Source organism: Suncus etruscus, chromosome 20 (genome assembly GCF_024139225.1).
Source record: "Suncus etruscus isolate mSunEtr1 chromosome 20, mSunEtr1.pri.cur, whole genome shotgun sequence".
NCBI lineage: Eukaryota > Metazoa > Chordata > Mammalia > Eulipotyphla > Soricidae > Suncus > Suncus etruscus.
In genome coordinates, this window is record NC_064867.1 from 27,626,862 (window position 1) to 27,643,233 (window position 16,372).

Sequence of the window (16,372 nt, forward strand, 5' to 3'; positions counted from 1 at the left end):
TTTCCTGCCGACCCAAGCTTGTTGTATGACACTGGGGTCTAGGCTGTATATGTTTATAGCATTGGAGGTCACCCCTGTCCATTGGGCCCCAGTGTCCAGCCAATCCTCACCATCTGCACAGCCTTAGTGAGGTCACAGTCAGCAAAGATGATGAGGGGTGACTTCCCTCCCAGTTCCAGGGAAACCTTCTTCAGGTTACTCACGGCACAGCTGGAAGAACAGAGGGTTAGGGGGCTGGTGTCTCAGAGATGGGGGGGTTAGGGCTTCCAAACCACCCAAAAGAGCAAACAGAATTGCTGGAGGCTCAGAAGCAAGTTGACACCTCTCCTGACCCCCCACTTACTATCTATCCCTCTCTCATTCTCCCCTTGCAGCACCATGCCTATTATAACCTCTTTCCAGATGGCTCCTCCTCTACATGCCCCCCTCACTCCTACAAGACTCTTCTCTTATACCTCCTTCTCAGGGTGCTACCCTAACTAGCCCTGATTCAGTGCAAATCACAAAACCTTTCACATCTGATCCTGTCAGTGTAGAATCCCCATGTGTTGGTCTCTGTCTTTGCTGACCTCATTGCCTAGAAGGCAGAAAGTCAAACAGAATCAGCTCCTAGATGGGCAACATCAGTACTGCAAGGGTTAGAATACCTTGGGTTTTGGGGGTGCATACAGTGAGGCTGGAGCTGTCCAAGGCTTCTGTGTGCATGAAACCAATATATTAGTTCAATCCAAGGGAATACTTGGTGGGGTGGGTTGGAAAAACACTAAAGTGAACTGGGGTGGGAGTTTCCTGGATCAGACTAAGCACACAGAGAAAAACTTGCTCATGTCAGCTATGAGCCTGGAGGAATTTATAAGACTTTGTGGCCACATAGCCACAAAATATTGTGCCACACCCCCAAAACCTCCTTTCATGAGTCCTTGGCACTGCCCTATGCAGAGACTCACTCTGAAGTTGGTCCATGTGCTCTTGAATGTGGCTGTTAGGTACACAAAAAATGCATTACAGAGGATATCAACTGTTTTTGTCTCTAAGGATCATCCAGCTTTAATGAACTGCTGATACTATTGTAGTTGCCCCAATTCCCTCCATCTATTCATTCATCCATCTGTCAGTCTCCTACTCTCTTCAGGACCATCAAAATAAACCAGACCTGCCCAACCTGCTACCCACAAGCTATAAATATCATCCTCAACTTGAAACTATATACCAGATCATTCAATTTTGATTTGTGGGCTGGAGCGATAGTACAGTGGGTAGGGAAATTATCTTGCTATGTCAGACCCAGGTTTGGTTCTTAGCACCTCAGCTTGTTCTCCCAAGCCCCACCAGGAGTGATCCTTAGCACAGAGCCAGGAGTAAGCCCTGAGCACTGCCAGATGTGGTACAAAACAAAAGAAACCAAAACTAGTTTAGGTGAAAACTAATATTCCACCACCCTTGCCAAGTTATTTTCAGAGTGAAAGAACTTGTGTTGAAATTAGAACATCATCCTAAAAACTTCTGGCAGAACCAAAGGGATGGAAATCTGCCCCCACTGGTGTCTACCAGTCCCACCACAAGGAAGACCCAAGATAATTCACTTTATACTGATTGATATAAAGTTCATCCACTGGTTTTCTCCAATTTACTCTTTCCCCACTCACCCTTACCCCCAGATCTCATAAAGACACCACCCCTATGCAAATTCAAGCTAAAAGCTTTAGATCTGAACGTGGACCTCTGTCTCTTTGTAGTTTGACTTGAAATAAAATTCTTTATTTCTCTTACAACAATGCATGTGGGGCAATGAATTCTTACTGGATAACACACTTACTATAAAGAAACATCGTGGTTCCTGATCTAGAGAATTTTATTATGGGGAGTTAGTTACAAAGACCATCACAAACGAAGCGTCCATTTGGGAAGGGAATAATTCACTAGGCCAGCTCACAGAAGGTGGATGTGGGATCAAAAGGTAAGATACCCCCCACCTCAGGGAACACTGAATATTCAGGGAGAACAGAGCTATAGTCTTTAGAAGGTCTTTGAGAGAAGGAACATGATTGAGAACAATCTGCTGTGAACTCTGTAGGGAGATGTGGCTTTAACACAAGAGAAGATTTTCTTTATATGGAGCTGTGATGCTCCAGTTGGATGGCCCTGGAAGGCCACATGCATAACTTTTGGGATTGAAATAAAGGACATAGTTCTCATGGCTTCCATTTTGGGGTAACACCTAGTAGTGCTCAGGTCTTACTCCTGAAGACCATCTGAGGTACAAGGAATTGAACCCAGGTTGGCAGTGTGCAAGGCAAATGCCCTACCTATTGTGCTATCATTCCAGCCCCTTATGTCTTTTTTTGTTTGTTTGTTTTGGGCCACAACCGGCAGCGCTCAGGGGTTACTCCTGGCTCTATGCTCAGAAATCGCTCCTTTTAAGCTCAGGGGACCATATGGGATGCTGAGATTTGAACCACCGACCTTCTGCATGCAAGGCAAACGCCTTACCTCCATGCTATCTTTCCGCCCACCCCCACCCCCCTTATGTCTTCAGAGAGGGAATCAGGGAACTTCCAGGGAAAGTTCCTAAAATTATGCTGTAGCCAGACCTGACCATCACCCTTGGTCAGGCTTTTCTCCTTCTCCAAATTTGTTAGCTATGCAGACCAGAGTCACAGAGCTAGTCACAGTTTCTTTTTTTAACTGGTGGGGGAAACTGAGACCTGTGAAGCTCAGCACTTGGCCCCAGTCATGCCATCAAATAACCTCAGAGCCTGGAAAATGATCCTAGTTGGTGTGAGGCTGACAGGAGAGAACTCAGAGAGACAGAGGCAGCAGTGGGTTTCAGAAGTAGGACAACAACCTCAGATGCCAGCCCTGGGTGTCATGGCAACTGGTTTCACTAGCTCCAGTGGAAGAATCATAAAAGGAGTCCAGTGACCTTCATTCATATACATTTTATCTAAATCAACTAAATCAAGAATATTACTTGAATGTGTGACCCATGGAGACATCTGAGATGCTTGATTTGGGTGATATATTTGAAAAGTCTGGAGTGTCTCTGATGCTGGCAGCTACATGAGACTCAACTCAGAGCTTCTCTATCAAGTGCCCAGCACCCCTGGGTATCTTGTGATCCTGTGTCTTAGGAAGCTACATCCAGGCTGTCCAAGGTTGCTCTGCACAGACACCCAGTGGCCTTGCCAACTGTGAGCTGGGCCCCTGCTGAGCTTGGCTGAGAACTTATGACACCCCAACCTTAGTAACCTCTTATCAAATACTTAAGGCAGGGGTCTCAAACTCAATTTACCTGGGGGCCGCAGGAGGCAAAGTCGGAGTGATCCTTGAGTGCAAAGTCAGTAGTAAGCCTTGAACATTGGGGGTTGTGACCCAAACAACTAAAACAAAACAAAACAAAAAAAAAGATTCCTCTAGGGCAGGGCCACAAAATATTGTACGGAGGGCCGTTTGCGACCTTCGGGCCACAAGTTTGAGATCCCTGACTTAAGGTATGGCCATGCCCACACACAGTTTTGACCAGTCCAGACCATATATATAAGCTATACTATAGCATCTTTGGAGAGGTATTTGTTTCTGCTCTCCTCCTTTCCCATTCTTACGACCCCCCACCTACCATTTCATGATGTGCTTCCCCACTTCTGTGGAGCCTGTGAACCCAATTTTCCGCACATCTGGATGGTCCAAGAGTCTTTGGCCGGCTACTGAGCCTGTGGTGAGAAAAGGCTGAGATGGTCAGAGCAGGCCCTGCCATCCCCTCACTTACATACTGTAAGGCCAGAGCTCTGGGCAGAAGACCTATATTCTGAGAGGTCCTCATGCCCAGGGTTCCCTCAATCTGCTCCCTGCTTTGGGCAGAACTGTGTTGTCTGAAAATCCATGTTATAGGCACTCTGATGTGGTGATTCCTGAAACAGGGCCTTGAAAGAGGAAGTTGAGTAAAGACAAAGTGATGTGGACATGACTCCTCCAATCCAACTGGCATCCTGCTGAGGAGGGGTCTTGAGGAAATACAGTCCTGAAAGGCTACAGGCCATCCACAAGCCCAAAGAGGGCCCAAGAAGAAAACAAGTCAGCTGACACCTGCATCTTGGACTCCTACCTGTAGAACACCCCCTTGGATCCACTTGGAAGTCCCCCAACCAAAAAACAAACAAACAAACAAACAAACAAAAAACACCTCACACATGATTACATGATAATACACAAAAGGGAAAAGAGATAATAGACCTGATTTAAACAGCACTTGCATATTTCACAAATTAGTACAGATATAAATTAACTCTAATTAAGTCTAGAAAAAGCATGAAGAAAGTAACTTTAAAAGTACAGTGAGGGATACAGAAATAGTCCAGGGATTAAGGCACTTGCCTTGCATCCTACCAACTCCTGTCCCTTGAGCACCACCTGAGAATGAGCTCTGAGCACAGAGCCAGAAGTAGCCTCCAAATTCTACTTGGTGTGGCCCAACCCACCATGTTCCCCAAATACAGAGTGAAAAGGCATTAAGGAGAAGAGAATTAAAACGAGGAAATAGTCACTTAATTAAAAAAAAACAAACTGTTTTAAAAAGGATTGGGGGAACAAAGTCCAGGATTGTACAGAAGACTAAAAATAAAAGAAGTATAAAGCAGCCAAGATGATCTTTCAATCTTTATAGTGTGTTTAAGTTAAGTAATTCAGTCAGAAAGCAGAGACTGCCAGGCAGGATAACTAAACTCATCCAATTCATCCTTCCAAACTGTGAAGAAAGGCTACACATCTTCAACAAATGGTGCCAAGAAAACTGATCATCCTCATGTTAAAAAAATGAACCTGGATCCCTGCTTCACACCAAACACAAACATTAATTCAACACAAATGAAAGCCTGGTGGCTGGTAGTCATCTCCATTGCCCTGACAATGGCCTAGTGACCCAGTCATACAGAGCTCTTGAGTTCAGTATATATAGTTCTCATTAAAGTCTAAAAACAAAAACAAACCAACAAAATATACCCTAAGAATGAAATTCCTGAGTTCATAAAATGCCCTAAGGAAAATGTAAGCAGAATTCTCTCTTATATCAAGCTCAGTGGAATTTTCAATAACATAATCTCATCGGCAAAGAGAAAATTAGAAAAAAAATGGAACTACATCAAGCTGAACAGCTTCAGTATGTAAAAAAAGGGGGGGGGCTAAAATAAAGACTCCCTACTCTTTCAGAGAAAATATTCACACACCATAAATTTGGAAAGGTTAATTAATCCCAACAATATATAAAGCACTTACAAAACTGAACAAATAACTATAAAAAAATAGAAAGAGGCAGGTGTATAATATAGAGATGAGATATGGGGCAGGCCAGAGGGAAAATGGGGAAATTGGGGGCAGGAAATGTACACTGGTGAAGGGAGGTGTGTTGGTACATTGTTTGAAACTCAATCAAGGACAACTTTGTGACTGTGTGTCTTATAGTAATTCAATTTAAAAGTATATTAATTTTAAAAAATAGGGAAAGAGGCCAGAGACATAGTACAGTAGGAAGGGTGCTTGCCTTGCATGCAGTCGACTCAGGTTAGATTCTGTCACTATATACAGTCTTTTGAGCAGCACCAGGAGTAATTATTATTATTTTTTGTTTTGGGGTCACACCTGGCAGCACTCAGGGGTTATTCCTGGCTCTGTGCTTAGAAGTCACTCCTGTCAGGCTTGGGGGACCATACAGAATGCTGGGATTCGAATCGGGCCCATTCTGTATTGGCTGCGTGCAAGGCAAACACCTTACAGCTGTGCTATCGCTCTGGCCCCAGGAGTAATTCTTGAATGCAGAGTCAGGCCCCAAAACAAAATAAAACAAAAAAGGAGAGGAGTTAGTTGCATAAGTACTTCCTGAAAATAAACATATAAAATCAAATAAAAAACAATGAGATATAAATTCTCAGAAAAAAATTAGGAATAGAATTTCCACCTGATTCAGTGACCCCACTCCTAGATCCTTACTTCGAGAAAATAAAAGGATTAGTCTAAAAATATGCACATCTTGATGTTCTTTGCAGTACTATTTACAATAGCTAAGATCTGGAAACAACCAGCTACTCAACAACAGATGAGTGGATAAAGAAAGGCAATACAACCCAGTGAAATGCTACTTAGCTATGAGAAAAGATGAATCATGCATTTTTCTTCAACAGGGACAGAACTGAAGGGGGTCATGTGAAGTGAAGTGAATCCAAATGAGAAAGACAAATACCACAGGATCTCACTCCTGATAAATGGAGTAAAAAGAAACAATAAAAGAGGAGGAGGCCATGACCAATGGCTGTTGGAAACAAACCCCAGGCTTTTACCCACAGAACTGAGAATGGAGGCAGACATGGGGAGAAGGAAGAAGAAATTGGAAGACAGCAGTGGAAGAAACTCCTACTTTGAGAGGGGTGGGTGGGGCACAGTTATGTTGTAAACATAAAACAATAATATGAATACCATGATGACTTCATAAAATGAAAAACAACTATAAACTGTGCGCAAGAGATATAAGACACCAACAAGTTGAAGAGACTTAAGGATATGAAGGATGAAGGTAACAGAATACTGAGAAAGACTGGACCAACAGTCTCTGAAAGCTGCAGAGGTTCTGACACTACAGAAGAAGACTGGGTCAAATTCACTTATAGTGGGGGGCCGGAGAGATAGTGTGGAGGTAAGGCATTTGCCTTGCATGCAGAAGGATGGTGGTTCAAATTCTGGCATCCCATATGGTCCCCCGAGCCTGCCAGGAGCGATTTCTGAGCATAGAACCAGGAGCAACCCCTGAGTGAAGCCGGGTGTGAACAAAAGACAAAGAAACAAAATAAATAAATAAATAAATAAATAAATAAGTTCTCTTATAGTGACAAGAGTGTCATTGAGAGGTGGGCCATGCAACCAACGCTTCTGAAATGCTTTTCTTATTTTAAAGTACAAGTCAAACACGAATGAGCTCCAAGGATAAACATTCAGGAGAACACAGAAGGGAATGATAAGGATAAAAGTCAGAAAAAGAAATTAGAAGGGCCAGGAATAGATAAAAAAAAAAAAATTCAGGAGTTTTTTTTTTTTTTTGGTTGTTATTATAGAGGGAATTTGAGGACAAACCACATCTTCCACAAATTTTAATAGATTAAACAAGATGAAAGAAGTATAAAGGAGTTGGACAGACTGGTATGCCTGGAGCCCAGAGTTGGTCTTATGCCAATAAACTTCAGGGATGAGGCCTTCTTGTAATCAGGCCAAGGGTTTTATTCTGTTTTCCCCATATTTTTCTGGGCCTATGTAAACAACGGCGATTGCCACTGTCACACCTTTACTATTTTTTTCAACCCTTATCCTTTTTTTTTTTTTTTTGGTTTTTGGGTCACACCCTGCAGCGCTCAAGGGTTACTCCTGGCTCCATGCTCAGAAATCGCTCCTGGCAGGCTCCGGGGACCATATGGGATGCCGGGATTTGAACCAATGAAAGGCAAAATGCCTTACCTCCGGCCCCTCAACCCTTATCCTTTAAGAAAAAAAACAATTTACTGAACTTAAAAACAAATAACTGTAGTAGAATGCCTGTCTCGAATACAGGCAGGGGATGGGAAGGAAGAGGGAGGCATTGGGAGGGGGGAATGTTACACTAGTGAAGGGGGATGTTCTGTTTGTGACTGCAACCCAACTATATCATGTTTATAATCATGATATTTAAATAAAAACAAATATAAAAAAATTAAAAAATTATAAAAAAGGTCAGAAAAAAGAAGTATAAAGGAGACAGTATAATAATCAAAAGTAGGATTGAAATGGAAACACTGGAACTAAATGATATACAGCTTGGGTAAGGCATAGGGCATACATCTGACTGTTTAAATCCCTGGCACCACATGTCCCCTGTGCATTGCCAAGTGGTGCCCTAAAGGTTTCCAAGTACCATTAAAGTAGCCCAGATGATGTCTGGCACCACAGAGTCTGAGCAGCTTTGTATTCTTAGATCTTAGCACTGAACCTTCAGCTTGGCTATCTAAGCTTAGTTGGGAGAGGCCCCATAGCCCTTGAGCACTGCTTGGGAAATTCTTCCCAATTCATCAAAGAAAATAGTTATAAAGCACAATTCGTATAACATTAAGTCAATATGTCTTAGTGAATGTTTGTTTTGCTCTGGGGCTTGACATAGCAGGGCTCAAGACTCTTGGTTTGGTGCTCAAGGGTCACTCTCAGTGGTGTTTGGGGGGACCATGCAGTGCTAGGAATCAAAACTGTTTCCCTCACGTGAAGTATGTGGTCAAGTCCTTGGACTTTCTCCCTGATCTCCAAGTTAATATATTATAAAATGTGTTCAGGAAAGGAACATTTTCCACCACTCAGCGGAGACACACAGAAGAAACTGGAAAAGCAATGATCACACATTGATCACAAAATGATCGCTGTTTAATTCTAGACTAGTCTATGGTTAGATGGCCTCATACTTCCAAAGGCAGTTAAATCCCAAATTAGGTGATTTATTTCTAGAATACACAGTCAAAACTAAAAGTGGAAACCATGGGTGATAGGAGAAGTTCTCCCCCCACAAGACTGGACTTCCTGGACACACCGTGTAGTAGATACTGCTGTGACCATGGGCATGTCCAGCCTGGTTCACACTCCCTGGTGTCCCTGTGCCCTTTCCCCCTTCTTACCAGATCCTGTAATGATGTTGACCACACCCTTGGGAATGCCAGCTTTCAGGGTAAGCTCTGCAAACTTCAAGGCTGTGAGCGGGGTCACCTGAGGGGTACAGAAAGAAGGTTGGATACAGAATGGGATTCTGATTTACAAGCCCCAAACTAGCAGCTTCTGAATTTTCTGGTCTCTGCTGTTGTTGGGCTCCAGTTCCTTAGCCAGATGAGGATCCTTTCTGCTCAAAGGTTTACACTTTCATACATGCATATGGCACCTCTGACTGTTTCTGCCCACTGTTTCTCAGTGCCCAAGAGGGGAGTATGTTTTGAAGTCCCTGCGTGATTCTGGTGAGCACCCTACTGCTGGAAGGCCTTCCTTCTACACACACCCATCATGCCCTATTCTTCTGAGAAGAGGCACAATTTGGTCCCAGAGAGCTTTCCTTTTCATTTTAGGTTATACTCAGGAGTTAGATTCAGGGTGTCGGGTCTAGGAAGTGGAAGCTGGTGCTATGGTTGTTAGTGCTATGTTAAGTGGTTCTGGGTGAATTGGGGCCCTATAGGGCCAACTTTGATTGAACTTCAACCCTACCTACCCTGGGAACATATATCAGAAGATAGTTCTGATGTAATGGAGCAAACACATGTTCTTCTCCAGACCCAGTTTGTGAGATTCCTCACTGGCCTATATACATAGATGGGTCAATGGAACCAGACCAAGTAGGACTGACATATAATGGGATATTATTCAACCATAAGAAAGGAGGAAATTCAGGGCTGGAATGAGAAATCAGAGGGTTGGACACTTGTCTTGCACACAGATGACCCAGATTAAATACCCAGCATCCCAAATGGTTTTCCCAAGTACTACCTAGAGTAATTGCTGAGTACAGAACCAGGAATAACCCGTGAACATTTCTGTGTATGACCCACCCCCATTAGAGAGAGAGAGAAAGAAAGAAAGAAAGAAAGAAAGAAAGAAAGAAAGAAAGAAAGAAAGAAAGAAAGAAAGAAAGAAAGAAAGAAAGAAAGAAGAAAGAAAGAAAGAAAAAAGAGAGAGAAAGAAGAAAGAAGAGAAAGAAAGAAAGAAAGAAAGAAAGAAAGAAGAAAGAAAGAAAGAAAGAAAAGAAAGAAAGAAAAAGAGAAAAGAAAGAAAAAGAAAGAAAGAAAGAAAAGAAGAAAGAAAGAAAGAAAGAAAGAAGAGAGAAAGAGAGAAAGAGAAAGAAAGAGAAAGAGAGAAAGAAAGAAGAAAGAAAGAAAGAAAGAAAGAAAGAAAGAAAGAAAAGAAAGAGAAAGAGAAAGAAAAAAGAAAGAAAGAAAGAAAAGAAAGAAAGAAAAAGAAAGAAAGAAAAGAAAAGAAATAAAGAAAGAAGAAAGAAGAAAAAAGAAAGAAAGAAAGAAAGAAAAAAAGAAGGAAGGAAGGACATTTTACTCTGAAGATTTGGTAAGGTGACATAAATCAGAGGCACAAACTATACTATCTCACTTCAATGTGGGATCTCATGAGAACTCCCCAGACTGGCAGTAAAGATCAAACTAGTGATCAGGCTGGTAGCTCTGAGAGGTGGGAGGCTGGGTGAAGCAGGTGGAAGTCAAACATTCAGATATAAGAAATACAATGCACCATAGCCATAGGTGGCAGTGGTGAAGGGGACATGGACACATGGTCACTACAGCTGAACCTGCTGAAATGAACCTTGAGGCATGGGGTCCAGCCTTTGCCCTTCCCTGATCCTTCTCTTTTGCTGCACATATAGGAGCTGACAATGCTGACTGATCTTGGTCGTCATTTCTCAAGAGACACCAGCTATGTGCCTTGTGTGGGTGCCTGCTGGTCTGTCCCATTAAAACCGGTGACAAGAAATGTCATGAGGGGGTGTCCTTCAGTGATTAGTACAGCATGTAGGGTCTTTGCTATGCATGAGGCTTACCCAGTTTCAATCTTTAGCACCCCATATTGTCCCTCCCGAGTACCACCAGCAGCAATTCCTGGGTGCAGAGCCAAGAGTAACCTCTGAGTGCCATTGGGTATGGCCCAAAAGCCCCCCCCATACTATTTTTAAAATGTCATTTATATCCTTGGGTCAAGCTGGAAGATGGGAGTGTGGACGCTCCTGGGAACCCTATTCAGCATGCCTGCCTGTCTGTCCAACATGTCCTCCTGTCTTTCCAACACAACCACTTGTCTATCCAATATGTCTGCTTATATGTCCACCATATCTACCTGACTGCCCAGTATGTACACCTATTTATCTAGCAGGTCTGCCTGTCTGTCCTGGACAGCCTGGGGTCAGGCAGAGTGCTCAGAAGTAATTAAAGCTCTTGGGAATTATCTTTACTCTCATGGGCATGGTGCCCTGGCCCTCCTACCCTGCTTTGGGACACCCCACATCCTGCTTCTAAGACACCGCCAGAAAAAATTAAAAACTGACACTCAGACCTGCTTCTCTCCAGGACCCTGAGGTCAAATTGGAGACCAGCAGGGTCAAACCAGAGACTGGCATGGCCTGGGACCTGCCCTGTCCTCCACAGAGGGGTTCCCAGTCTTTAAAGAAGGGGGGCCTTACCTCAGCAGGCTTGATCACCACCGTGTTCCCCGCAGCCAGGCAGGCAGCTGTCTTCCAGGAGAGCATCATCAGGGGGTAGTTCCAGGGGATGACAATGCCACAGACACTACGCACAGAGAAGCACAAGGGTCCCTCCTCTTGCCAGGCATCCTCAGCCACTGCTTTGTCCTGACCAGCTAGAAGCTCCTCAAATCCTCTGGAGAGGCACATCCACCCATCTCCACCCCTGCATAACCTCACAGTACCTGCACTATCTGGCAGGCAGTATTGGCAAATACATGTTTATTTGAGAAACCAATAAAAGGAGGGAGTCAGAGAGAGGGAGAACATGTCAGGAGCACAGCAGAAGGACCTACATTATTTTGTTGCTTGCTTGTTTATTTTGGATCACACCCAGAGGTGCTCAGAGATTACTCCTGAGTCTGTTCAGGAATTATTTCTGGCAGTGCTCAAGGGACCATATAACCATTAGGGATGCCGGGAATTGAACCTAGGTTGTGTGCAAAACAAATGTCCTACCTATTATACTAGTACTTTGGTCCCAGGAAAATGTAAGTTTGATCCCTGACACGACACCCACTTCCCCACATCCCAGGCCATCAGGACACCTTGAGGATCCCACAACTGGGCCTGATCATCAACTGTCCAGTCCAGAGTTGTCAGGATCTCCTGGGTTCTGCTTGGGAGCCCTCCCCCACAAAATGGATGAGTCCCCACGCAGTGCGTCCCTTGAGATATGCACAATAAAGTCCCTGTTTACCTGGATCATAACTCACCCAATAGGCTCCTTTTTGGTCAAGGTGAGGTTTCGGTTGGGCCTGGCTTGGTTGATGGGGATGGTGGAGCCCTGAAGGAAGCATGGAATTAGGGTGCTATGGGATGGGGCTCACCCCTTCCCTTCAGAGCAGACTGCCTTAAGCCTGGGGCTCCGGAGGAAGGAGTCTGGACTGCATCCTGATGCTCCAGTACCCTGATGGGTAGAAGCCCCAAACCTCCCATCTCCATAGCTGTAGGTTCCTGGAGGAAGGATAGACCCACCACTATGTGGGGAAATCATCCTCCCTCTCTGACTGATCCCCTGGGAACTACTGAGCTGTCCCTCTCAGATGTCTGAGGTGGAGAGGCCGTACAAATGAGCCCCAAATTGTACAGGACCTCCCTGAACATAGAGAAAACCTTGGTTTTGAGAGAGAGAGAGAGAGAGAGAGAGAGAGAGAGAGAGAGAAAGAGAGAGAGAGAGGAGAGAAAGAGAGATTAAAAAGGGGGTTCGGGTCAGAGAGATAGCATGGAGATAAGGCATTTGCCTTTCATGCAGAAGGACAGTGGTTCGAATCCCAGTATCCCATATAGTCCCCCATGCCTGCCAGGGGCGATTTCTGAGCACAGAGCCAGGAGTAACCCCTGAGTGCTGCCGGGTATGACCCAAAAATAAAAAAACAGGGGGTCCAAGCCCAAGAAGAAATGATCTATTGCATAAGGTGCAGGAGGGAAGAGAGGTTTGCAGGAGAATAGAGCAGCCCCAGACAGTTGCTAGGACCGAAACTTCTGTCCTGCTGCCACTGAGGGCTTGAAGTGGGGTCTGCCAGAGATTCCCCCCCAGCTTGGCCACCTCTTGATGTCAACCTTATGAGATCCTGGTATGCCACCAGTCAAGCCCTTCCACCCTCCCACCCTCAGGAACAGGAGCTGTCAGCATTGGTGCAGTTTTAAGCTATTGGGAGTAGACACCCTGTAGACTTAGGGATGACACTGCCTGTGGGGCTTCCATGTCCCAGGCCTCACCTGGATCTTGTCACACCAGCCTGCAAAGTAGCGGAAGGTCTGGATGGACATGCCCACATGCGTCTTCAGGGCCAGCGTGTAGACAGCACCTGCATCCAGGGCCTCGATGGTGGCCAGCTCCTCCTGGTGCTCCTCCATGAGGTCTGCCAGCCTGTCCGAGGGCAAGAGCGTGGGACGGGGCTCTTCAGCAATCTGAGGCCCTACCTGTCACCTGTGGAAATGCTAGCCTGGGTCACCCCAGCTTTGATACAGTGCAGGACAGTTCTGCACTGGCAAGTGAAGTTGGTACCAGTCATGCACCTGGGGACATGGGCAGTCTGGGACTGTCTCCACCTCTCTTCCACTTGAGCTCACCAGCTTCTCTTATGGCCCAGAGTCCTTATCCTCTGGACAGTCTACCCTGACCTTCACTCATCCAATTCTGTACCCTTCATGCCATTATCTTCACTTTGATGAGGCTGTAGGGACCAGTTGCCTCTCCACCAGGCAGGGCATAGCCTCCTACATCCCTATATCTCCTGCATCCTAAGGCACAGCATAGCACCCAGCACACACCCAGCATGAACTGAGTTGAAGGAGTAGAAGTGGATGGATAGTCCCTGGGGCCAGAGAGTGCCAAGTGATTGCATTAAAGGACCAGAGAGAGAACACACCGTATAGAAAGGACATGAGACCAGCGATGGGCCTGAATCCTGGTTTAGGAATTCTTATGGGGGCAGGGATGATGCTGTTGGACTTTGGAGATGCCCCCATTTTTGCCTCTCAACAATGTAGTTCTCTGCAAGCGCCACCTCCAAGCTCAGTGGGATCCACTGGATTATTGCAACTCTAGTCAGCAGGTGGCAGTACAGTGTCATAAGAAAGGGACATTTAAGAGGGAGGGGCCAGGCTTCCCACCAGCTCTCATGGCTGCCTCTGTGGACACACTGGCTAGTGCTAGTACTGGGGTTAAAGCACTTTTGCTGCACTAGCTGATCCCTGCTCAATCCTCAGCATTGCATATGGTCCCAAGAGTCGTCCCTGAGCACAGAACCAGAACCAGGGGTAAGCTCTGAGCACCAACTGGCGAATCCTCAGCTGATGGCCTCTTGGGCCGGAGATTAAATAAACTGGCTGAGCACATACATGTTTTGCATGCAGATGACTGACATCTCATGGTCCCCTAAACACACCACAAGAGACCCTCCTTCAGTATCAAACTGAAAAGCAGTCCTCAAGCACTACCAGGAGCAGTCCCCAAATTAAAAACCCAAAAGAAACAAAACTTGTGGCTTAGCTGAAAGGCAGTAATGAACCAAAGACACACAGGCTGGACCACAGATCTCACCTATTTGTTCCACCGCAGTTCTGCCGACCTCACAGCCCTCCCCCCTTCTTTTGCCTTCTAAGGGGGGGCTTGCCTTTTCAAACTTTTCAGACTTTGGAATAGAAATCAAAGGCATTGTGACAGGAAACTACATGGGGCACTGTCCCACCAAATGACAGATCAGTGAGACCAGCTATGCTGTATTCTGTGCCCAGGTCTCTTTAAGACTCAAAGCAAATCAGACACCAGACACTGGACCCTTCAGATCTTCCAATACTTGGTCCTCGCTCCCATCCAAGAGAGTCACCTCATTTTCCATGGGATGAATCTCATAGTCCTGGGTCCACCTCATTCTAGGGGTGTCCCTCTCTGGGCCTCCCTCTGGCAACATGGTTACCAGCTAGAGCAATCCCAGGTCTTTCCTTGTGGCTCTGTTAGGACCTGCATTCCTGGTTTTGTTGTTTCAATGTGTAAACAGCAAAGTAGGTCAGGCAGAGCCCTCTGAGCTGGCAGAGTGAGATAGGAGGCCCCTAGGCTCTACTGGCATCAGAGAGGCCCCTGCCTCTGTCCTCCTCCTAGCCAGGCTGGCTGAGTGCAAACTCTGCTCGGGACCCAGCTCTAGAAGTCTGTGGCATCCATGCAAATCACATTCTCTCTCCTTCCTCTCCTCATCCTTACTCAACTGATCCCTCCATTGGACAGTACAATCCCTAGTGCATCCCACACTGATTCTAGTGACCTTTTGCCTCTCAAGTTACTTCTTTCCAGAAGTTTTTTCTGAGCTTTCTGAGCTCCATGGCACTACCTGTTCAGATATCACCACCTTCAGGCAAGCCATCCAGCATAAATGCATAAACCACTCAAAAAAAATAACCAATAACAATGAAGGTGGACATGGTGCTGCAGGCTGATGTGGACTCTTACCTATATAAGAGTCGGCCTCGGTCCCGTGCACTGATCTTCCCCCACAAGCCATTCTCAAAGGCCTCTTTTGCAGCTGCCACTGCCTTGTCAACATCACTGACCTGGGCCTGGGGCACCTGGCAGATGACCTGTGGAGGAGCAGAGACTTGAGGGTGGTCCCAGACCATGTACCTGCAGACCTCTTGCCCTCCAACACGGGCCAGGGGGGAGGGTGGGATGGTTTATACAGAGGAGATATGAGGATGCATGGATAAGAACAATTTTTGTCTAAAACCAGGCAAAGACGGTTCTTTCCTTTCCTCACCCAGGAGTAGGCTTGGCCCTGGGCGGGCAAAGAGGTGGAAGAGGAGGCCTGGGGTCACCACTGATCCTAAAAAGCACCTGCTAATCCAGGCTCATAGTTGCCCCTGGAGATCCCAGAGAGCTCTAACAATCTCCCGGATTCTGCCCCTGTCGGTATCCTCATGTGTCCCTATGTCCATCCTGTTCTTAAAATGCCCCCAGGAAGAACTGTTTGTGTGGCATTTTGCAGGGCCTCAACTAAGTTGTGGGAGAGGTATGTACTGGACAGGATGTACCCATGTTCCAGGGGAGGGAGGGAGAGAGAGATAGACAGAGAGACCAAAAAAAAAAAAGAGAGGAAGAGACAGAAAGAGAGGGAGCAAGAGAGAATGAAAAAAAAATAGAGAAAGGGAAAGAGAAAAAGAAAAAAAGCCAGAGAGAGAATGCAAGAGAACGAAATGAAAAGAGCAAGAAAGTCTAAGGAGAGAAATAAAGAATGAGAGAAAGTGAAAGCAAGGGGAAAGGAGTTAGAAAAAGCAAGAGCATGAGCAAGAAAGATAGAGAGAGAAAGAGAGAGAGTTAGTTCATGCAAGGGTAGGTGGTGGAAAGGCTCTCAGCTCTGGGAAGGCCGGTTCTGGCAGGTGGAGTAGACCCGCAAAACAGGGCTTCAGGACAAGGAGCACAAGCCTTGAGAGGACAAGCTTTGAGAGGCCCCATCTGGGGCAGTAGGGACAGGGGGAGGTGTTCATTTCCTCCTTTGGGGCTTAGAACTGTCTCTTGTCTTGGTTCTTTCTAGTTGCTGCTTTTTTTCCCATTTCCAGATGGTGCCAGAGCTACTCCTGGCTCTGTGCTTGGGCCTG

At 45.8% G+C, this 16,372-nt stretch overlaps 1 protein-coding gene across 2 annotated transcripts in view; it reads right to left on the reverse strand.

Annotated features, from left to right (window-relative positions):
* Window positions 1–16,372, reverse strand: part of ALDH1L1 (aldehyde dehydrogenase 1 family member L1) — a 48,732-nt gene that overhangs the window by 5,378 nt on the left and 26,982 nt on the right. For both annotated transcript variants that reach the window (XR_007491871.1, XM_049766500.1), the window contains exons 12-18: window positions 15,231–15,358; window positions 13,001–13,151; window positions 11,995–12,065; window positions 11,219–11,324; window positions 8,670–8,757; window positions 3,617–3,710; window positions 111–210 (exon numbers count right to left, since the gene is read on the reverse strand). Coding sequence is in view for 1 of the 2 variants with exons in the window: in XM_049766500.1 (XP_049622457.1) it covers window positions 111–210; window positions 3,617–3,710; window positions 8,670–8,757; window positions 11,219–11,324; window positions 11,995–12,065; window positions 13,001–13,151; window positions 15,231–15,358 (738 nt within the window). In the remaining variant the exon portion in view is untranslated. The remainder of the gene's footprint in view (window positions 1–110; window positions 211–3,616; window positions 3,711–8,669; window positions 8,758–11,218; window positions 11,325–11,994; window positions 12,066–13,000; window positions 13,152–15,230; window positions 15,359–16,372) is intronic.